Here is a 24349-nt window from a genome sequence, read left to right as displayed (position 1 = left end):
TTGCTTATGGTTAATTGATCCAGAGTTTGGAATCTATACCAGCCTCAGCACCAACTACATTAAAGCAATTATAGCGCTCTTCCAAAATTAAAATCTTACCTCTTCTTTCTGAAGCTACACACAGAACAATGAGAATAATGTCTACAAATACTGGTGCTTGGGTTTATTGGATTACATTTTGCCCTTTTCCATTCCTGTTCTAACGCATGCTCCTATTCAGATTAAAAAACAGGTTATTGTATTTATTAGAAGAATTGCAGGTTCTACAAAACGTAATATTTAATAGACTCTATGATGAAAATATATATGGGATGTGATGTATTACTAATATGAACACAATATGAATGCATTTAACAAGATTCTCTTTTCCTGAAGAGAACTCTGAAACCACTGTTTCCTATACTGCCAGGCTTATCTTCCAGGAGATGATACCACTAATATACCATAAATGATAAAAATTTTACTATCAACCAGCAGGACACAAAGAAGCACATGAATACTATGAACCATTCATGTATTGCAAAAAAGGAAGTCTAGGACACAGATGAAGGCATACACACAACTTGTCCAGTTTCCATTTAAGAAAATCAGACATTATGAGAGTAGTAATTTTAAGCCCTCCTCCTCCTCCTAAAAGCCTTGTATCATCTAGATGCAACAGTGACAGCCCGTAGCAGTCATATCATAATCCTGATAGTAAACAAAACTTTCTGGTAAAACAACATTACAGGCAAACAATGAAACATTATGTAATACTCCGATTCGATTATTACTCCCTATTGAGTTTCCCCTAAATAACTAAAAAAATTGCAGTAAAGATTTCCCTTTTTGCTGCGAGACCTGTGACATCTGTAATAAGTTTACTTAAAAGGGCTCTTCCAATCCTACTGGATACAGAATAGTAAAATAACAATCTATATAAAAAATCAGTTATATTACAATTTTGCACCAATGGGATCTAGGCCACTTCCACAATCAACCCAGATTCGCTCACACAAAATTTTTAATAAGCATGTAAGGACTATGGTAACTCTCCAAATCTCATTATACCACAATATTCATGCACATAATTTCTAAAACTCAGGCAATACAAAACACCTTTAATTTCGTTAGTCTTCTGCATCATTAATATACCTCTGTGCCTCTTTACAGCCCACAAGTAAGGTTTTTACAAAGCATCATATTGGCAAAAGAAAAACTACAGTAGCTTCTCACCTAAGGCTTCCCAAATGCACTGTAAAAACTAAGTGGTGCCTGAAGTCATTTCAAGTCATCAGAAGTGCACCACAAAAGTGTACTCAGCTCCTAAAGGAATATTTCTATTTCAGGCAATTTTCAAAAATATGTGACTGTTCCAACTTGCACTGTTGTGAAGGTACATATATTAAAAAAAAACATATCTCAAAATAACCTCACCAAAATCCTTACAAAAATACGAACTATTCTTAACCAATATGGGTAAAAAATTACAAATATTTAAAAGAAAAGAAAAATAAGAAGAACATGAGGTAGTTCTTGAAATCAAACAAATGCTGGGGGTGGGGGAAATCAAAACCAAAACACCACTACAGACCTCTTTACTGCCCTGAAACCTTAATTCTACTTCTCATGCATCTTGTGTGAAAAGAAGCAACCAGGACAAAAAGAATTACAAGATCAAATATGATTTAAGTATCATACAACAAGAAAGGGCGAAGCAAGATTTTATAAAGCTTTGTCACAGATAGGACATTTTTCAGTTTTTGAATGCTTGACTTTGCATGCACATAGGCATATTTCATAAGGCATGGTTTTGGGTTTTTTGTTGTTTCTGTTCCCTTTGGGGACGCGTTGCCGCTATATAAATTGGCAACCAAAGAGCATTCAAAGCTAGGAGTGGAAAGATCACTTCTTGTCATTGTACATTGGCATTCATGGACACCTGGACGAAACTAAGCAGAGCCCAGATCCTATTTTCAAACATTCCCAGAGGCCTGACACTTTTATAAGGTGAGAAGGAAGTCAGAGAAGTCACGAGAATCCGTTATAATGGGAAATGCTAGGCAATTGAAATGTATTTTACCATATTAACTCAGGTCCCAAGGTAATTAAAGATGAAATACCAATTTTCTTTAACTTCAAAATGGAATTTGTTACAACTTTATTCATCTACTCAATTCTTGTAATCATACCTGGTTTTTGTCCCTTTGTCCCTGCCCTAACTAGCTATTATTAATGGCACAGGTAGATACTATGTTAATATTCTACCATTTACAAAGCTCCTTTGCCCACTCAAATAAATTCTGTTAACTTGGAGCTTTCTACCATCCAAAAGTTTTATCAATTATGTCAAAATACTTTAATTAGCAGAGTTAATCAGATGCCTGTTTACTGTTACAATTTTCCAAGTAGGAACTCTGGTCTTTTTTAAACTCTTCCCAAACTAACTGTAAGTTAGTTACTGAAATATGCTTAAATTCATGCATTAGCTTAACCCTTTCACATACCATAATATATTCTATAGCTTTACCACAACAAGTCTGCTGCTTTTCTGTTGAAATAAAAAACCAAACACTCTAGTTCTCTAGAAATAAAATCTCAGTGGAGAAGGGCAGCAAAAACAACTTTTTACCTTAGTGTAACAAAACCCAACTTGGCAATAGGGTTTATCTTTACGAGCTAAACCTGACATAAAGACTGTAGTCTTAGCCACTCAAATTTCACAGCCAGTATCAGTAATTAGAGTTTTCAGTATAAAAAGCAAAAACTCTAGCAATTCAATAATATTCAGATAATAGTTCCAGCCTTTCTGCCTTTGATCAGTAAAGCCTAAAATAAATTATGTCTTCACTTTAAGATGTTAACTGGAGCAAAAGTAATCTTTTCTGTCTAATTCTAATTAAATTTCTGAAGTTAAAACACTCTTAACTTTTATGCTTCTTTAATGTATATTCATAGAAGCAGTGATTTCTTCCAGGACACAGATACTGAAACCATGGACTATTGGCTAATGCCTCATTTTAGATAGCCATATTGTTATACAACTCTGAATGGGACAATTTTAAAGCTGACAGTTATTTTTAACACCCCTTTTCCCACCTGGCAAACAAAGAAATGACATACAGAAATTCTATCTCACATTTATCATTTAATACTTTAAATGATGCAGGTTGACAAGGATATTTCTCAAACCTATGTGTGAAGCCTCTATAAAGTATCATGGATTTTGCTCAATAAAAATAATGAAAACGTTCTGCATTGCAATACAGCACTTCCCTCAAAGTCTAGGACCTCACTAATCTCAGCTCACTTTCAGCAAAACAACTATGCCTGAATATCTTCCAGTCCCAAGCTGGCTCATTTCTGGCCAGCACCGACTACTGAACCTGGAGCTGTGCTGCTGTTAAAATTGGCATTTAAAGTCATTTATATAGGCATTTAATCATTAATAAAGGCATTTCAGGCTTTCTCATGCAAGAGTTTCAGATTCTCCTGTGGTTACATACATTCGTCTGTGGTGACATACAAGACTTCGAAGAAAAGTCTCAGAAATATTTTTAAGCAACGTATTCACAAAAAAGAAGCTACCCTCAAAAAAAAGTACCCTCATCAGTAAAATCAAGAATGTTTACTCTCTTCTAATCACTGTGTACTTTGAAGTGGTTACATTTCAATGACTGTGCAATATATCACATTACCATTTATTCAAGTCAGCCAAACATGGGGGCTGAAAGCATGGAGGGCAGTAATCTCTACATTAAAGGCCAACTATTTCCCCCTCTAAGGCAACAAACCCTAAGGTTGACTATTATTGTCTAAAATTAAGGAATTTAAAGATATTGTATTCATTCAAATATAGGATCTTGCTTAAGTTTCTTCATAGCAGCATATGCTACATTACACCATTCTGTCAACAAAAACATATTAAGCTTTTTCCCAGTGCAGTTGCTATCACGTATTAATAAATTGAGCTCAGAAAACTACAGCCCACTCAGCAATTAATGGCCACACTGCTCAAGGTGAAGATTATTTATATGTCATGTAGAGGGCACTTGGGTCAGCAGCATTTCTCCACCTCTGTGCAGCATCACATGAATGCTGAGGTACTTCTTCAGGGCTGACACGTTCAAAACTAAGGTATTTGTTCTAAAAAGCCTCACCAGCGCACAGCCATACCTACAGTGCATTCCAGAAACAAGGAATGGAGTTCAGTGAAAAGAAATTTCAGGCAGGGTAGCCAGACTACCAGATCAAATACCCCTGGCTATGCATGAAAGAGAGAGCATGCACCAGAATAAACAACACAACAGGGTTAAGAGGAAAAGTATTAATTTCACTGCTACAGCATCCATATGTGTGATTTCATTTCAATGAAGGGAAGAAACAAACTCACTTAAAGATAAGGCAACCAGAGCAGGACTAGAACCATAAAACATCCTAATAAGGTAAACAGATTTCTGCAATTCCATCATTCTTCCTATGATTTATGAAGAAAAATAGCAAGATAGAAGATCCAAACCGGCATCTTCTCCTAAAGCATATTAAAAGGCAAGTCCAAAATCAGTGTACCCCTGCCAAGCAAGAACCACCCAAGAAACATGATGAAGTCTCAGCTGCCAGTGCCCCTCACTCTCCATGTTCTACACAGGAGATCCTGTCCAGTCTACTGGTACACACACATCCTGGTGCTTGTGAGCATGTAGTTGTGAAAGAGACCGTAAATGAATTTATCTCACTTAAGAGCTTTTTGACCAATAATCATCACCACACATTACTGTAAAATCTTGTATTGAGTTTTGCTCATCTCTAGCTTCCTACAACATATGAAGCCTCTGTACTTGTCCCCATGATCCATCAGGACTTTTAGGTCGCACGTGGTGATGTCCACATACTTAGGTCCAATCTAACTCTGGCATGTACCCTGCCTAAAAAGCTCTCCTTTCCAAGTTCTTAGGAAAGACCAGAAGTATATGTCTGTCTGAAAATACTCATACTCATAAAACTGGATATACCACATAATTGTACCCATCTATAACAATACAAATAATTATAAGAAGGGAGATGTTCCTACTACTTTACAATTATTGTTTCAAGTTTAGCAGCAAGACAAGGAAAAAAATAGTTAAAAGAATTCATATGATGCAGCAGTCTACTGCACCTCATCTTCAGCAAGTCCACATTTATCTTCAACAAGCTGTACAAATGTTTTTAGCACCTTTAAAACAAGTTTTTCCAGCTACTGCATGCAGAAGTGTGGAAAAGTCACTAGCTGTTCTAATTGGTTTGAACATCATAATTGCACATGTTTGAAGCTGGCCTTGAGAAGTTAATCACCTACAGAACTCTGTTATTGTGACACAGTAACGCTTGGACACCATTAAATAATGACTGTTAAATAATAACTATATTAGACCAAAACTAGATGTACATTATTTGTTTAAAGGTTTTGCAATGTATTTTCAGTTACTTATAGCACCTATTAAAACACGTATCTGTACTTTTAAATATTAAACATGATTTTACAAAAAAAACCCACAAGCAGCCCTTTCAATTTAATTTCTGGTATTTCATATTTCAACCATTTTCTGAAAAGTTTTAATTACTTTTAGATCCTACCTGAGAGATTCTGCCATCCTCCTTAAGTCTTCATTTTGCTGCTTTAAACGTTCAAGTTTAGCAAGTATCTTGGATAATTCACGACTAGAGTGATCTGGGTGCTCACTGTCTCGTACCAGGTGTCCACCAATATAAAAGAGTAAAGTTCCCCAAGCAAAGAGGATAAGCATAATCCAACGCCAGGAACCAGTCCATGGCCGCATTTTCAGAAGTTCAATTCACTCCAGAACTACTTCTGCTCACAAAATAACAAACATTTTAAGTCCTTAGCCTGTACAAGAGCAGACAATTTCAGTTCCTCTGCTTCACCACATTGTACCAGAGAAAAATTATTCGCAATATTTATCTTACTGCAACTCCTTAGAGAAGATCCTTATGGGGCTGTACATAGATAGCATTAATACTGCATCATTCTTCATTTATATTCTGTGAAAAGAATAAAAAAAATCTGAAATTATAATTCTGATACATAAAAATATATTAGATTGCAATTAAGCTAAATGTATTGTCATTAACATTCAAGAATGATGATAGACAACTTTACTACTTTCTGTCAAGGAGAAAAAGAGAAAAGCTTTTAACTTCCCACAAAAAATATGCTGAGTCCAAGTATGAACCACTAAGGAATATGCAATTAATTTTGGTTTTGAAATGGCCGGTTTTTTGTAAGAGAAATATTTACTAAGTCATGTGTCATTTCGCACATTAAAATAGTTCAAAAATCATTCTGTGCTAAACTTAGTCTCCTTTAGTACCAACAAAGAGCTTCTATTCAAACACAAATTCACCTTTTTTTCCACTTTTATGAACTCTCTTCTCCATTGCTGTCATGACTCCCACACTGTAACAGAAGTTACAGCCATTCTAATAACGTATCCTACTATTTGCAAGTAGATTGGCCTAGTAGCAGCTGTAATACCAATTAAGCAACTTCCAAGCACTGCAAAAAGTTTAAGCAATAATTTTTAAACAAACAACCCATTGCGTATCTTACTCTTAAATCTATAGTAGCCTCTAAAATGCCCACCTAAAATTAAACCCAAAACTTTATGTCTTGATTAAAATTGCAAGACATCACAACTTCTCTCTTTACCCTTCCACTGTACTTGTTAAAACAGACAGGAACACTGAACATTTAAGAGGGATTTCAAGTAGAATTTATTTGGCACTGCTATGCTCACACATTTGAAAACCAGGCATGACTTTAGAAACCTGGCTTTTAGAAACATTTTTCTTCTGCTTTAAAAACTATCAAACCCATTTGGAAAAAAATGGTCTGAAGGTATTATTTTCTCTCATCTAAGAACACCACAGCATTTTAAAAAATGCAAACTCACCTCAACTCCTTTTCTACTTGTCAAAACATCATTCAATGAATGTTAAGAGTCTCCTCATTCTATCTAGAACACACTTCAAAATTTAACTGATCAGCACATCCAAAATCTGAAGTACTTCTCACCTCTTTTCCTCTTTCTTTGCAATATAACATTTCTACCTTCTGTAAAAGGCACATATTTGCTCTTTATACTCAATTTCCAAAATAACCTATTTTCAATTCTCAACTCTGTAAAATCCACCATATTTCCTCTGAGATGCTATCCATACCCACCTCCTCCCAAGTCATTCTTCTCTGGTTAATGTTTCTTTCACTTTCTTTTTTATTTCATTTGGGTTTTTTATTCTCTTCCAACTCATTTCAAGACTTGCCAACTTGCAAGAACTCACCCAGTCACAGAGATATGCCTGGAGCACACACTTCCAGTTACAAAAAATCTAAAACACTATTAAAAATGCTGAAAAATTTCTCTAGTTATCTTGCAGAAGTGGTTTTGTTTGCATATTTTTGAAAGAGGCAGAAAAATTCCACTTAAGACTAGTAAGATGATACACAAGATAATTTATTTGTAAACTGAGTATTACTAATGAAATGGAAAACATTTGTAGTACCTCTCTTGGGCTTTTCCATCGAATGTATCTGTGTCAAGGTGTTATAAGCAGATCAGTTTTCTTTTTTAACGTAATCCCACACTAGGAGCATGTCATTTTCTACAGATTTCTAAGAAAGCTTTATGTAGCTTTGCTTTAGCTTCAAAAAAGTTTGGGACTGCCTTCAAGAAAATAGTGGTTTCTTCAACAATCTTTACAGATCACAGCACAAATAAAAAGAACCCACATTATGTGAAACAGAATAAGCCATGCACAACCCACAAGTGATTGGGGCTATATGCAAACCAAGCCTGGTTACTTGCAGGAGTGATTAATATAAAACCCCAATGGACTGACATTTAAGTGGGAAAGTGTATTCTTAAATCTATACTACCAATCACCCACAAAATGGTTGATTGTGGCTGCAACAGGGTAAGTGAAATCACAAAGTCTGTGAAGGCAAGGAAAGAAAAAATAATAGGGGACTTCAAATATTCCTCTGCTGATTGGGTAAGTATTATGCTGGGAATTGTGATGAGAATAAATAGATGCTACAGACACAAAATTACTGCTTAATCAATCACAAGCAGTTTGCAGAACTTAGATCAAAAAGTTTCCACTGGAGGACTACTTCCTAACGGTCTGCATAATATAATCAGATATCATCTCCTTTTAGGAGCAACAAAGTAAAATATTCACTACAGCTGTGATTAATTTCAAGAAGAGGAAGTATTTTAAAAAAGAAGTGTATTCCATGCCACCTGGAAAGATATCATGGCCTTAACTAAAACAGTAGGTAAAGGTGACTATTATAATGAGCAAAGAAAGTATCCTTTTTAAAAGTTACAAGCATGACCAAATGATTAAAGACATAAAAAGTAATACTGAACCTTTCATCCAAAGCACATGGCTTACTAGGGTCTCCAAGGTCAACAAACAATGCAAGTATATAAGAACTGTTTAGAGTACTTTGCAAGGAAAATACTGCCTTTCTTTTTTTCAATCCTTTTTTTCATAACACAGGAGCTTAAGCAGATTCACAAATCAGGTATCTCCTTTGTAAGAGGATGCATTGGTCTGTCTCAAACAATAGTGTTAGTCAGGCTACCAAACACATCCACAAAATTAATACAGCAAGTCGTCAGGAACACATGGTATTCTTCCAACAGTTCTAAAGAAGTTAAAGGATGCAATAGTTTAATAATTAACCTCTCAATTATAACCACTTTGTACCAAAGGAATGGAAAATGAAAACAGTAAACTGAATTCTTCGTAAGGGCTACAGCAGACATCCCAACAACTACAGGCCAGGGAAACTGGTAGAAATAACAGGAAATAAAACTGCAGACGTAAGGATGAATGTAACCAAAGTAAAAAAGTACTAAGACAGCTTTTGGAAAAAGAAATTGTGCTTCATAAATTTATTAAAGTCCTTTTGAAGATGCAAATAAACACACAACCAAGAGAGAACCAGTGCTAATTGTTATGTAGTTGATATTTTCAAAGAAACTAAACTGCCTGGAAGGCCATTCATCATGTGAGTCACCACATCATTAAAAAATAAACGTACAGTAAGGCTAGGCAATCAAAGTAGAAAGAATGATCATGGACCTCACTGGGACTCATGGCAGAATTCATGCAGTTTAATATATTTATAAATTATTTGGAAAACAAGGTGAAAATGGAGGTAACAAAGTCTGTACATGTAGTACAACAGGTGATAGCAACAAACTGAAATATATCAAGACACTGTCTAGTGAAGAAATAAAATTAAAAATCAGTTTATATCAGTGTGTAGAGTTGTGTATAGATGACCTTTGAATCATTATCCATCAGGAATGGATTTTAGCCATGATAGGTAATTCTACAAAATATCAGCTCAACATTGGGCAAAAAGCAACAAAGTCCTCACAGTTTGTGTTTGTTGTTTTGTTGTTTGTTTTTTTTTTTAAAAAAAAACAACAACAAACAGAAAACCACACTAAACAAACAAACCAAAAACCCACAGACACAAGAATGGCCCTCAGTAACTATGTGTGAGTAAAGAGATTAGTAGAAATGACAACTGAGGAATTAACATGGTAAATCTATAAAAATCATCAATGGTATGAGAAAGTAAAGAACGTATAATTGTCTGTTGCTACTTTTAGTACAAGGAGATAATTAATAAAACATTCTGGTTTAATAGATTCAAAACCAAAGAAGGTATTTCTCAAACTGTGTAATTCCAGCGTGAAACTCAGTTTAATCAAACACTGTAGGTGTTAAAAGTTTACATTTAAAAGGCCATTAGACCATTTCAAGGAAAATTAAAACTCAAAGACTGCCACAAAGATACCACCCAATACTCTCAGAATCCCAAGTCACATATTGTTGGAAACCAGAGAATATACCAGGGTAGTATCACCATAGTATCCCGGTTCTTACAGTTTTCCCTAGACATCCACTACAAGCCAGTCTTGGAGAGAAATCAGGCTAGATAAGCCTTTGTTCTGATATGATGCAAATACTTTGACAATATTTAAAATGTTAAAAACCCAGTATTTTAAGTATTATTGAAGGGTTTGTGTTATCAAACACAAAAAAGATCACATCTTAAAAGGGTTAAAGCATCCTATATATACTTCATTAAAAAAAAATTTAGAACTCATTATTAAAAAAAAAAAGTAACTTCTTGAGTGTTTGGTTTAAAATGATAAATAGAAACTCAGACAGGAGAACTAACAGACAATCTTTGAGGGAGAGAATGGAATGATAGCTTCATCAAGTACTTGTCTGTGGCTCTGAGGATATAATTGTCAAGTACCTCTGACTCTCAAAAGCTTATACAATTTTCAAGTATATATGGGGGAAAAAATCACTAATATTTTTATTTACATCACCATATATCTCAAGCAATTAATGGTGTACAGTAATTATTTTCAAGTACATTGTTCTTGTAGCACCTTCACATTGCTTTTATACAAGTGATTTTAAAGTACCGACCCTTTAAATTTAACTTTCTTTAATAGTAAACTGTTTTTTACTTCCTGAAAATGTATAAAATTATGTCAAAATTAATGGACTTCATATATTAAAGAATACAGAGTTCTGAAACTACTCAAACATTTTATATAATACACAAAAGATAGCATGTTTTACCTGATTCCTATGAATCTCTAATGATGTCATGGTTCTTTTTATAAGTTAGGTCATAGTACAGTTAAATACAAAGATGCCAAACTGAATAAATAGGAAGAACATTCTGAACTAACATTAAACAAGTCAGCCTGTATCTCAGATGTGGTATTTCTAATTATACATGAGTTTTAACTACTCTTAACTACTGACTTATACTGTCATGTGCCTTTTACATTTTTTCTTCCATTTCATTACTGTTCTGGGAATGCAAGATGTCAAAGTACTTCAATATTTCAAAGTCCATAGAGACCTTTAAAATAAATTAAATTATAATAAATATAAGACTACCAGAAATAAAAGAGCAAATAGGGACATGAAAAGGCAAAATTATCACATTTTTTAAACTTTCAATTTCTACAGCTTATAACCAGTTTCTGAAAGATCTCCACATGCAAAATACTATGTTAATTTCTTTTACCGTAGGAAGCCATGTATTTTAATTTACTAATTATCCCTTGAGATTTACCATGATTTCTTGTGTTATATTTTATTGGATTTACCCATACCCTTGTATTTTCCAGTGCATAAGCACATTAAAACAGTGTATTGACAATTAGCTAATTTGCATTTTCTTCCATGCAATTTTAGTTTAGTTCTTGTCTCCCTTCTAGGGGATTCTGAGAATGGTTGACTACATTTTTATAATGTCACCTTCTAAAATAGTGTAGTAAGATACCTCTTTTATCTCTTTGGAAGGGCTTACCCTAGATGTTTGGGGTGAAAAAGAATGTATTCCTCTATTCCCTCCAACAGCTGTTGGAATTATCTCTGCAGCAATCTCTGAAGCTAATTTTCTTTTTAAATTTTATCACCACACCCAGTTAGGAGGGTTTCAATCTGATCTCTCAGGGAAATCATCTCCCATTCAGAAGAACCCAGTTAACATCCACAGAAATCCCAGTCACAGCACTGATGTAGGTGCTAGGCGTGGACTGAAAGACACAAAGTTCAGTAGAAGCAGCAGCACACAACAGCATAGTGGCAAAAGAAGCAAAAAATGCCACTATCAGCATGGGGCTGCAGATGCCACAGATAAGTTGGTAACCTTCAGGGATTCTTGAATGCAGGCTTGTAAAGGACACTGCTTTTATCTATCTGAAATAGAGCAGTTCGCACATAGAAACAATGGAAAAAATCTTGTGCATATGAATGCAAAGGGACTCCTGGTTGCATAGGAGACTGAAAAAGAAGAGACTACAGACAGCTATGAAACCTTCTCAAAACAATAAGAAACAAATAGATGTTGGTGGTAATTAACATCAAGGGGGTTTGTATTTAAATGTAGGAGTTTTCTGTCACACCTTATAAATTCACTTGTTATTTCAAACTTCTGTTTCAGCTACTAAAGAAATCAAACCAGTATCAGGAAAAAGTTTTGCAAATAAGAACAAAGTAATTTAAAAGCAAATACTAAGTTGAAAGGAAAGTATGACCTACACTAAGTTATTTTTCAGGTTTAATTTAATCCAGTAGCTCTATCATAAAAATTCAATACAAAATATGCAGTATTATTTAATCAAACAAAAAAGTTCTGTTAAATACTTGCTATTATAAATCATTAGGAATAGGCAATCTCTAATGCATCAGTTGAATGGAAACTAACATTGTGAGAAAGGAAAAATTAAAATTTATTTACTGCTAAATTCAATGCACAGAAAATGTGGTCAGTGTCACAGATTTATTTAGACCCCATTAAAGATAACACAGAATATTTACATAACAACAAGGGACTGCTTCAATGCCTTAATCAGGAAATCAAACTGTGTATATTATACATGTAAGCCACAATTGATTGTAAGCATATAAAAATATTTATCAGCTTAACAGGGAAGTTTTGGTTAAAAACCATTGCTTCAATACAATGCAATGCAGTGTTTACAAAACAACTAAAGGAAACAGTAAAGAGAACACTAACTTAATTAAAATTATAATAAAAAGAGCAGCTGAAGAGTAGCTCCAACATCATCTGGACAAATGATGTACATCCCCTAAGTTATTTTGCTATAGCAAAAATGAATAATCAATGAAAAAATAAATATATACTATCTTTCCTCATCTTGACCCATAATGCCTTCTGTTTATTGTAAAAGGTACTTAGAAATTAGAAACCTGAATAGCCCAGTACCATCGTTTCAAAGAAAGGATATTTTCCATGACTTATTCACTTACTATTCCCAACACACTTTCAGTAACAAATTCAGTGACGGAGTGGAGATTTTCTCCATGCGTATTTTTGCTTCCTATCCAGAATTATGACCCCAGAATAGCATTATGCTTTTTCTTGGCAATATACAGCTTCAAGTTATTTTAGATTCCATTCAAAGCAAGCTAAGCAAGTCTACTTTTGGCTCAATCACCTACTGACCTAGATTCACTCAAAATGACTTACCACTAAATGTGAAACACTCCAAAAACTTGTTACACTGTATGCGCAACTTAGATTGAGCCTGCACATCACTGTTAGTTTTGCCTAAAAGTGAAGTAAAGTTAGTTTAGTATTTTTAAGATTTCACTAACAAAAATCATCTTCTTAGAAAGCATACTACCATGACTAAATACTACTGCATTAAATATGCTTTAGTATCTCCTCATTCTCTTCTGTGTATCCCTTTGGTTGTTACCTAGGTTGCCCTTCCCTAAGACATGAACTCTCATTTTACTTTAGTACTTATACAGCATCTTGTGTAGCGACCTCAATTACTGACAGACCCTCAGCCCATCAGTGTTAAGCTAAGTTTAAAACAAAACAAAACAATCTTTAACACTTTCTGGATTTTTATCTACCACAGGTCTAAACATCATCCACCAGGAAAAGCTGAGGAAGTTTCATGTCAATCAGGAGACGTTACTGCAAATGTTTCCTAAAAAAACTCCAAAAATCTGTTCATAGAAGATACAAATATTTGATTCAAAATATTTTATAAAGTGAAAAGTAAAAGACAGAGAAAATAGATTCAATAGGATATGTAGAAAACTAAAGACTACTATTTCTTTTTCATGATCAAATAAATAGTTCACTATTAAAAGTTCCCGTGATAGTTTATTCTGTACAACATGCCATATTGGATGAAGTTCTTTTTAGTACATCACATGGTTGTACTGGAGCAGGTGCAGCAAAGGGTGACAAAGATTATTATGAGATTGAAGAATGTGCCCATACAATGAGAGGTTGAGAGAGCTGGGATTGTTCAGCAAGTAGAAGAGAAAGTTTGGGCAGGATATATATCATATATACACATTACATATATATGATTAATGTATTCCATATAAATATTTATATATGTCAAGATATAAAAATACCTGATAGGCAGGAAGTAAAGACAACAGAGTAAGACTCATCAGTGGTACCCGCTAACAGCTCAACTAGCAGATGTTAATGGTAGGACCCCTCTCGATCATCTGTCAAAGGTCTTGGGAGTCTGGGGAGGTCCCTGCAAAGTGGAAGCTAGCCAGCATTATCCCCATTTACAAAAAGGGTGTGAGGGAAGACCCAGGGAAATACAAACCTGTTGGTTTAACACCAGTTCCTGGGAAAATTATGGAGAAGAATATACTGGGTACTATTGAAAAGCATTTAAAGAATAGTGCAATCATCAGGCAGCCAACATGTGTTCATAAAGGGAAAGTCCTTTTTAACTAATTTGATATCCTTCTATGGTAAGTTCACCTGACTAGTGGATAAAGGGGAAGCATTGCATGTAGATTTTCTGTATTTTAGTAAGGCTTTTGATGCTGTCCCTCACAGCATCCTTCTGGACAAGTTGTCCGGCTGTGGGGTGAGCAGGTTCATGGTGTGCTGGGTGAAGAACTGGCTGAAGGGCAGGGCTCAAAGCACAGCAGGGAATTAGGCTACATCTGGCCGGGGACTGGTCACCAGTGGTGTTCCGCGGGGTTCAATTCTAGGGCCAGTTCTGTTCAATATCAATGATCTGGATGCAGGAGTTGAATGTACCATTAGCAAGTTTGCTGACAATACCAAACTGGGAGGTGCTGTTGATTCTCTTGAGGAACAAGTTGCCTTGCAGAGGGATCTAGATTGGAGCATTAATAAGTTGAAATTTAACAAGTCAAAATGCCGGATTCTGCACCGAGGATGGAGTAATGGCAGGCACAAGTACAAACTGGGAGAGGAGCGGCTGAAGAGCAGCCCTGCAGAAAGGGATCTGGGGGCACTGGCTGCCAGGGCACGCTGCTGACTTGTATTAGGCTTGCTGTCAACCAAGAGAGTGACGTGCACCCTGGGGTGCATCAAACACAGTATAACCAGCCGGTCAGAAGAGGTGATTAATCCACTGTATCCAGCATGGCTGCAGCCTCACCTTGAGCACTGTGTGCACTTCTGGGTCCCACAACTTAAGAAAGATGTGAAGGTCATTAAATGCATCCAGAGAAGTGCAACAAAGCTGGTGAAAGGGCTGGAAGGAATGTCCTGCGATGAACAGCTAAGGACTTGGGGCTTGTCTGGTTTGGAGAAAAGGAGGCTGATGGGCGACCTCATTACTCTTCACAGCTTCCTGAGGAAGGGAAGCAGAGAGGGAGGTGCTGATCTCTTCTTCCTGGGACCCAGTGGTAGGATGCATGGAATGGTTCAAAGTTGCACCAGGGGAGGTTTAGACTGGACATTAGGAAGCATTTCTTTATAGAGAGGGTGGTCAAACACCAAACACTGGAACCACCTTTCTAGAAAGCTGGTTGATGCCCCTTGGACAGTGGCCTTAATACTATGCTTTAGCTTTTGCTCAGCCCTAAAGTGGTGAGGCAGTTGGACTAGATGATCATTGTAGGTCCTTTCCAACTGAAATACTCTATTCTATTTAATGGGTACAATCTAAACCACAAAATTCCATTTAAGCCTAAGAACATACTATTTAATGTGAGGGTCATCAAACACTGGAACAGGCTGGGCAGGTCAGTAAAGTGTCTTATCCCTGGAGACTGAGACACAGACCTGAGCAACCTGCTCCAGTAGACTCTACTTTGAGCAGCAGGGTTGGACTAGAAGATCTCCAGAGGTACTTTCCAAAGTCAGCTATTCTGTGATTCCATGAAATAACAGAACTCCTCAGGAATTAAATCTAATCAGCATTTTTTTTACAGCTTTTGGTATGAAAAAAAATATCTAAAAGGCATAACATGCAAGTGTACAACATATATTATCTTTCACATGAATAGCAGTAAATTTTTAAATATCAAAATTTCATAACATATCTGAAGAACAGTTTACCCTCTACATGACAGGAGGAAATAAACACAACTGCATCATGGGCTTGGAGACTAACAAGTAATTCCACTAGCCCAGTAGCCAGTGAAAGTAACAACTGTTTAAAATAAGAAAGTCCCTTTAGTTTCACATTCAAAGAACAGAGAAAAAACATAAGAACATCTTCCTTTTCATTTGCCCTTGAATCACAACACTGAGAGAGAACCTAATTAATCTTAAAATATCACATTTCCTACTTTTTATTTAACTAATAATGGATTTTCCACAAAGATCACTCACTTAATCTGAATATTTTCAGCTACCATCTTTCATTGTACCTAGATGAGATACAATGTGATCTAGCAATCAAAGAATATTTCAGGCTCTGTATTGATTTAATGAGTAATTTGTACAAGCCAGTCTCACCAGGCCCCAGTTTCCTTTGTTAATATTTGCCAATCTCAAAATGTTTTTTGAAATTGAATTCATTAATATTTACAGATACTATTAAATTTGCAGCTGAAAGATGTTACATATTTTGAATGGAAGATACAAATCTGTGTAATCAATTAAAGTCATCCAGTCATTTAGCAGTTTTGTCAAATAATTGTTTCCCCATCTTTAAGCACTACTTGTTCAAAACACCAGTCACATCTTTGAAAATGGAAAAAAAATAATCAAGGTTGGAGTATTTATTTTAAAACCTATTTTTTATAAAATTAATAGAAGAGTATTCATGTATATTCTTTCATGTACATTATGGTTTCTACAAAAATATAAGTATGTTAAGAAAACCTTGCAAAGAAAATGAATTTTATTTTAATCAAAATATTAAAAGTCACTAGAATAACCACTTAACTGGAGATATCACAGATCTTGAGAGGTAGGGAAAACAAAATACAAATAAATTGAATAGCCCTTTAAAAGGATTCCATAGCAGAAGAATACAACTCTCAAAATTTCGACAAAATTCCTGCCAACTTGCAAAAACATAAGCTCTCTTTATAATTTCTGAGTGTAAAAACATATTTCAGCTCTCGTAACAAAATTCTCTGTTCATTTTAGTATTTATTACAGACAACAAATATATTGATCCAAGCCCTGCCTTTTATGAATTCTAGTAATACCTTTAGATGCATATAACTTCATACTTTTTAGAAGTGCCCTCCATTCTTTTTGACAGACAGTATTAGGGAGGCAGGAAGCATTCTGGTTGCTTGTTCACAATCATCTTAATGCTTCTGTAATATGACTGGGTCAGGTAGGGCCTCTCAGAGTAATGGGGACCATCTGCATTCCTTGGAGATATCCTGACTATGCTCAGGTTCAGGAGGTTCGAGAAACTATAGAGTATGGGAGCCGAGAAAATTCCAGTACAGGAGCTTGCAGTCCAAGCAATGAAATTGCAGTAAGGAGCAGGGAGCAGGATACCTGACCTTGCACATGATAGGAAAAAATTCCACCAGATCAGAAGGCACTGTGCATTTTACAGCTTATAGTCACTAAATTAACTGTAAGCAAGTGGAAACAACAGTATACTCACACTGACAACGCGGAGAGAGAAAAAGCAGTTTAAAAAAAATTTACTTTTCTTCTGTTTTCCCTATTCACTGAGCTTTCAATACTTAAAATGTTAATTATCCTAACTGTTATTCTAATAAAACATGGTACTTCTTTAGTCAAAAAACATTTGGTCTCCTTTGAGGAGCCAATTATAAGGAGAAAGCCTAGGCAGAACCACATGAAAATTATGTCCAACATGCCCCTGTACTTATTAAATTTCTAGAAAAACAATAAAATAAAATAGGAATGGAGAACAAAGCATTACTACAATCCTACTTCTACTATATAGTTTCTGGTTAGAGATCAAAAAAATAATAAGGACCCCAAAACACCCCAAAAATTTAAGTAATTTTAATATCACAGACCAAACATTCTCAAAATGATGCTATATGAACGGCCAAGTGGTTCCTTTACCACAATGGCAGTGGTTCAGAGATCCATACCCACAGTACATGGGTTTTCTAAGCTGAAAATATACATAGAACACTGACCTTGAAACAGTTTAACAGGAGTTATGAACTACTCACAATTAAGAACTTTCTTGAACTAGATAAACATCAACTGTAAAAACAAATACTGTCTGAAAATACTAAGCACTCCTTTGTCTTAGATACAGTAATAAATACAAGTACTTACAATTTTTGTAACATATTACATTAGAAAGCCTAAAATAATATAGTAATTTTATTTTTTTTTTACAATTGATGCAATTTTACACAAAAGAGGGAATTGTACATTGAAAGGAAAAGAGCAGCTTACTTGTCAAATATATGCAAGATTCTCTGTCAAACACTCAGACAAAAAGTAACTGCTGATTCTTCTTTCAGAAAGATAAGAAAAAAAAGAGTCAATTGCAGAAACAATACACTCCTCCACGGCAATTATATATACAGGCCCATTTCAATAAGCAACGGATAAAGCAGTATTCAGTTTTAGTCCCTTTTAACTATTAAGATAATACATTAACCAGAAACACAGCAAAGTGAGAAGTTACCTTTAGTCTTATCTGAACTAACCAAATGTCTCTAAGATAAAAATTAACTTAGCAAACGAACAGGACAATTATATAAGAGTACAGGTTTATTTATTCTTGTTTATTTACTGTATTGACTCCATACAACCCTAATCTAACATAGCCACAGTCAAGAATGAATAATATAAATTCGAATATCAATTCTAACATCAAGCATGAGCTTCCTCCAGAGTAGTAAGTTAATAAACTACTGATAACCCTTGTAGAAACCTCTTGCCAAAAGAAAATGGGAAGACTGAAAATCTGTGGAAGCAATATAGTAAAAGAACAGACTATGGAAGTTAGCAGGAGATAACATATTAAAAATGAATGGATTTCTGACAGTGAATTGCTTCTTACACTTGCAAACCAAGGCATAACAAAATCTGAGGATTAACTTAGATAAATTCAGCTCATGAAGAAGGGGAAAAGAGTTCCTAAACCTGTAAGTGTGTAACAGCTAAAGCATTCAGGCATTGAAACATGACTTAATGTGGTAACAGATTCTTGGCCACTCATTCCCTTTAAATCAAAGCACCAAAAATGCTTACAAATATATACATGTTTAATCAAAAGCTTAAAAAGAATTGGGTTTCCTGCCCTGCATTAGTTCAGATAAGAGTTGATGAACATCCCTTTCTTAACAGAACTTAGAACTTACTATGTCCTTAATAGAGCACAGAGCTTAATATCCCTAATTCTGTGAAATACTTCTGGAGATCAGTAAACCTCTAGAATAAAAGAAGGCTAATCTTCTTAGCCCACTAAGCTGCATACCAAAATCTCAACATGGTCAATAGCCACACAGCAGAGCACATATCCTGAAAAGATCAAGTGCTCAGAAGCTTCCCTGAACCAGACTCAGTAGAACATCCTGCTGAACTTCACTGCTCCTGGTGGATTTCTTCCAATAGCTGGGCATTTCTGTTAACCAACAGCCCGTGTCAGCATGACCCCACTACTGGTCACATGATGTGATTCTAAAACATGAGTTGCATTCAAACTGCACATAAGCTACAGATTTACCATCACTTTTCTAGAAGAATGGACCCCAAGGCACTCTAGCATGACCTAATTAAAAAGTATTCAAACATGCTTACTGATCTGGCAAATCTTTCAGACAACCTTTTATCCACAACAGCCAAACTTTTCATTTTCTTTTCTCCAAAAGACAAAAAAAGCCCGATTTTAAAAATAAGCTAATGCTCTCCACATTTTACTGGACATTTCACTTTAAATCACACTGAACTTCTCATTAGAAGCTTAAATAAGAAAACAGCTAATTTTCTATCATCACTTAGAATAAACAACACTAAAGGTAACATCTTTCATACTGCATGTGGTTCCACAGCCAAGAAATTCACAAGGACGTTCACCCACTCCCAAGATGTGACTCTGTTCCATAGTTTTGCATTAGAGTCCACGTTATCAGAATAAGACATACAAATGTTTTGCTTTGTTTCAGTGCTTTCTGGGACCAAAGCACAGCTGTCTCTTCTGTGTGGGGGAAGTGAAGTTTCCTATTGGTAGCATGATCCTTGGGGAAGGAACAGAGTGGGACAAAAAAGATGGACAACGTTTAGCTAATATTTGATCTTTCCACTCTTGTTGGTGCTGAAGCTCTCCACTAAATCTTCTTTTCCACCAGCTTCCTTATGTCATTCCTTAATGGCTGGAAACATCAGAAGCAAGATAAGAGGTAAGATCTTTCTTCTTTTGGCTGGCATGAAAACAACATGCAAAATCTAATAACCAAGAAACTTAACATCAGCCTGTTCACAACTCAGCTGGATGTTTATAAATCAAGATGAAAAACAGGCAGATGAAAGAGCTGCTGAGTTTGTAATAGTTATGCAAAAATGCACAACACTTGGCAGCCATAAGAAAACCAGAGTGTTATTTGCAACCAGGAGGTTTTGGGAACAAAGCACAGTCAAGGCTATACAATATTCAGGAAATCTTCTGGAAAAAAGAGTCACAGAACTGAGCTAAGAGCCTTCCTTGTTACATACTGGTAGCTTGGAGACTGGGTGAATTGACAACCCAGTAACAGAAATGCCAGAATACAACTTTGAGTTGGCCACATCAGGGAAAGAATGTCTGAAGTGATCCTTATGTAAATAATCAGTCTTGTTTTGTATCACCATTTTCTAATTTTACTTGAACTGTGTTTTCTCTAGTGCTTTTATTGGAACAAGACAAATTTTACTGAAGACTGTAAATACCAATATTGCCATATGATAAAGTAATTGCCTGAAGTTTCATTCTACTGTGCCACCATTTATGTATCTTAACCTGTAAAAATGTCTCTTGGCACTCCAGTTCTCTTCTAAACACTATTCTATTTTCATAGATAAAAACCTTTTACTTTAGAACTTTACACACTACAAAGCACAACAAAGAGATCTAATGAACTAATTCAAGTATGGGAAGCAATTTATGTGCATTAGCATATAGGTTCATAGTGTCTAATTTACATTGGTTTACAGCTTTCATAGAGCTCCATGCCACCAAAACTTGATTGCTTCCTGTATCTGACCCTCACCATCACCACAGCTCAAGTGCATGGCTGATGTAAGATCTATTTTTTTATTTAAAGCTGAAGGAACTGAAAAACTCAAAAGTACTTCATACAATAGTAAGGGTATGAATAAAACAGGACTGTGAAAGCTGCAAGTCAAAGCCTCACATAAAGCTTCCAAATGGCTTCTTCTCTCAAAATTTCTGTGACATATTATTAAGGGAAAATGACAGATGAGTTTAAAACACCTTTGAAGGTATTAGCTTTATGTTTAACTTTATGTCAAGTTTTAAGATTACACTGTTAATCAGAATTCCCATTTTTATTTATAAAATAATTACCACTAATTCATAGATTTGCTGTCAAATCATGGCGAGCGTTAGAAAATACCAGCCTTAATTAGTGAGCTATTTTCTTTAATATGCAAGATGGGGGGGTTGTGTGTGTGTGTGCGCATATACAAGTAAAATAACTTTACCAATAGAAACAAAAGAAAGCTGTTTTTTAAAAAAAGAATATTTTATAAGCTAAACATTCTAAAAATAAGACCAATTACACTGTCATATAAAGTCTGTAATTATTAAAACAATATGAATACTGTATAGTAAAAATAGACTTAAAAGCTAAATTTGCTTTTTTTTTTCATATGTATTTCTAGTGAAATCCCATTCAAGTATTTTGGACTGGTAATAAGGAATACAATGCAGCATTTGAAATAGCCTTTTTAAAAAGATCAAGCACTAGGAAAAACCTACCGTCATGTGTTTTTCTTACTGTTTCCTAGGCAAGCTTACAATTATCTCCACCAAGAAAGCCACTGCATTCACAGAATCACTGTACATACACTCATTATTTGGCAGAAAAGCAATATTTTCCTTTGTGGTGAACACTTTGTAATAAGGATGTGACTATATCATGGTAGCTGCTCCTATGTTTAGCAGTTTCACAGTTTCTTGAACTTGCAGGTTAAGCTTTTTCCATCTACTCCCTTTTAATGCCACATATTTGTATTCCTGCTCCCATTGCAGGGGGTTTAGCCCTTCCCTTCAACCTCCTTTATTTCTGAATAGTTCAACCTAATTTTAGCAACATACCAAGAAAACAAACAAAAGATGCCCATTATCCCCAGGCCGGTCTGTGGGAGAGCTCTCCATGGTCCTGTAGCAGCCTCCCATGGGAGTCAAGCACTCCAGGAATGCTTTTGCTGAACAGTCTGGTTAAGACCCAGCCACAGGTAACAAACCTAGTGCCAGTCTGGTGGATTCTTGTTTCAGCACAGTGAGCCTCAGGACAGAACCTAGAAAGGTAAGGTGAAGTCTGGATGGCATCTGAGTTGAGCTCCGCAGAAAGGGAGGAGGATAAGGAGTAGAGATGTAGATCCTTTAAGTTATTCATATAATCAAAAAACAACAAAAAATCAAGAAAACAGTAAGTAAATCAGTCCGCTATGCCCCTTGAAAAATTACGAACTTACAATTAAAACAAATGGCATCAGAAGCTAAGTGGAGGGCAGGGGCTTCCCTGTAATACCCCAAACACTACATATATATATATATGATTATCTACCTTGAGGTGTTCAGAAGTGAAGTACCTTTTTTTGAAGTTGGTTTTGCTAAATTCAGAAGATTTTAGACAGCAGAAGTGCACTGAACAGACTTTTAAAGACCTTGAGCAACTCCATCTCCAGGCTTATAAGTCAAGGGGCAATGAGAATAAAGAAAATTCTGAGACAGAAATGGTCCCATAAATCTGATGGTAGATGATACAAACATATCCTTACATGGAGATTAACTTTTTGATGACACAGATTCTAAAGGATAGAAGAAGGAAGGTTACAACAGCGAGGCATTAAAATATCACCAGTGTAAGAGAACACATTGTTTAATGTGAGTGAAGGCTCTGTGGTGACATGACTGCTGAATACAAAGACAGAGGATTTTATAACAGAACGAGACAGTCTTTTAGAAAACACTGGGAAGGAGCTGGTGACCAAATCCACACCCACTCGAGAAACAACACAAGAAGCAGCAGAAGAAGTCTGGAATACAACTTAAGCTGCTTCATAAGATTATAATGATTCAGGGTTTGCTCCCTGTGACACTTATAAGCTAAGTACAGAGGTGGTGACGAAGCTTAATTGGAAGATACGAAATTGGTAGGCTATAGAATTTTTTAGAAGCAAATTCTTACATGCATAAAACTACAGCAAAACTTATTAAAACCATGATAGAACTAAAAGACTTGACAGAGATTCTGTAGGGCCAAATGATGTTTGAATTTTAACAGCACAATTTAAAATACAGGACCACAGCAATAAGCTAAATGAAGTACATGCATTACCAGTTACTAGAAAGGGATTTAAATCAAAACTGGAATTTTTCTTCACAAAGAAGACAATAGAAGAATTCTTGCAGCTTGAAATGTCAGTAAAATGACCAATAACAAACCATCAGGACCAAACTGTATCCACATACCTATTCTAATAGAACTCAAGTAATACAAAACCTTTAAGAGTTTCACAGTGTCTTATCACTTAAGATTCCATGATAAGGGAACAGAATATAACCATCAGTTTTTTAAAAAGGCTCTGAGTAGGATCAGAGAAACAACAGATCAGCAACTAAGACGTCTACAACAGATAAATAAGAGGAAACTACAATACACAGCAGAAACAGTAGATACATGGATAAACACCAGATCCTGGGAAATAATCAGCATGGGTTTTGAATGAAGTCATGCCTCAGAAGGTGAAGTTTACATACAATTAAATTTGCATGAAACTAAAGGAGACCTGGTTGACGTCACATATCCGGATTTTCAGAAGGCACAATTAAATTATGAAATTCACTGTAAAATGTGTTTGAGTTTTACAAATTGGATATGTTAAAAAATAGACTTAAATATTCTTGCTAGAAAAATCCATCCATGGATATTATACTGCATCAGTCTTAGAACAACCCAGGTTCTGGAAGCTCAGAAAATAGAAGGATCATGGCAGCTTGCTTCCACTTCTTCCACAGAGAACTGCTACTGAGATTTCAAAAGGACAGGAAAGTTTTTCAGACAAAAGTTCATACCAAATTAATTTTACAGTTGACTGTTTCTGTCTGGATCTCACGTAGCCCTGGACATTACTGAAAATCTTTTCAGATAAGTGAAGAATAAAAGTGAAGGGAACTGCAACAAAACAAGCAGTAAAGCAACGCTGTCACAGAATTCAGCCCATTCTGATACAGTTGTGATATAGTTCTTAAGGGTTTTCAAGATACCAAACATAATGATCATGAACTTCTGAAGCACCAAAGTTAGGGAGACTACTTGTGTTGTAACAATTTCAAAAGTAATTATAAGG

General features: G+C 35.5%; 1 protein-coding gene across 10 annotated transcripts in view; it reads right to left on the bottom strand.

The window, feature by feature from the left end:
• The window catches only part of FUT8 (fucosyltransferase 8), a 187485-nt gene that overhangs the window by 57159 nt on the left and 105977 nt on the right, over positions 1-24349 (bottom strand). For 5 of the 10 annotated variants that reach the window (XM_055715404.1, XM_055715403.1, XM_055715408.1 and 2 more), the window contains one exon: positions 5596-6021. In XM_055715404.1, the coding sequence (XP_055571379.1) occupies positions 5596-5798 (203 nt within the window). In that variant the 5' untranslated portion in view covers positions 5799-6021. Of the gene's footprint in view, positions 1-5595; positions 6022-7204; positions 7339-24349 lie in introns of those variants that run through there. The other 5 variants (XM_055715411.1, XM_055715410.1, XM_055715413.1 and 2 more) reach the window with 3 other exon arrangements.

Source organism: Falco cherrug, chromosome 7 (assembly GCF_023634085.1).
Source record: "Falco cherrug isolate bFalChe1 chromosome 7, bFalChe1.pri, whole genome shotgun sequence".
Taxonomy (NCBI): domain Eukaryota; kingdom Metazoa; phylum Chordata; class Aves; order Falconiformes; family Falconidae; genus Falco; species Falco cherrug.
Note: the sequence above shows the minus strand (reverse complement) of the source record. Positions and strands in the feature narration are given on the sequence as shown.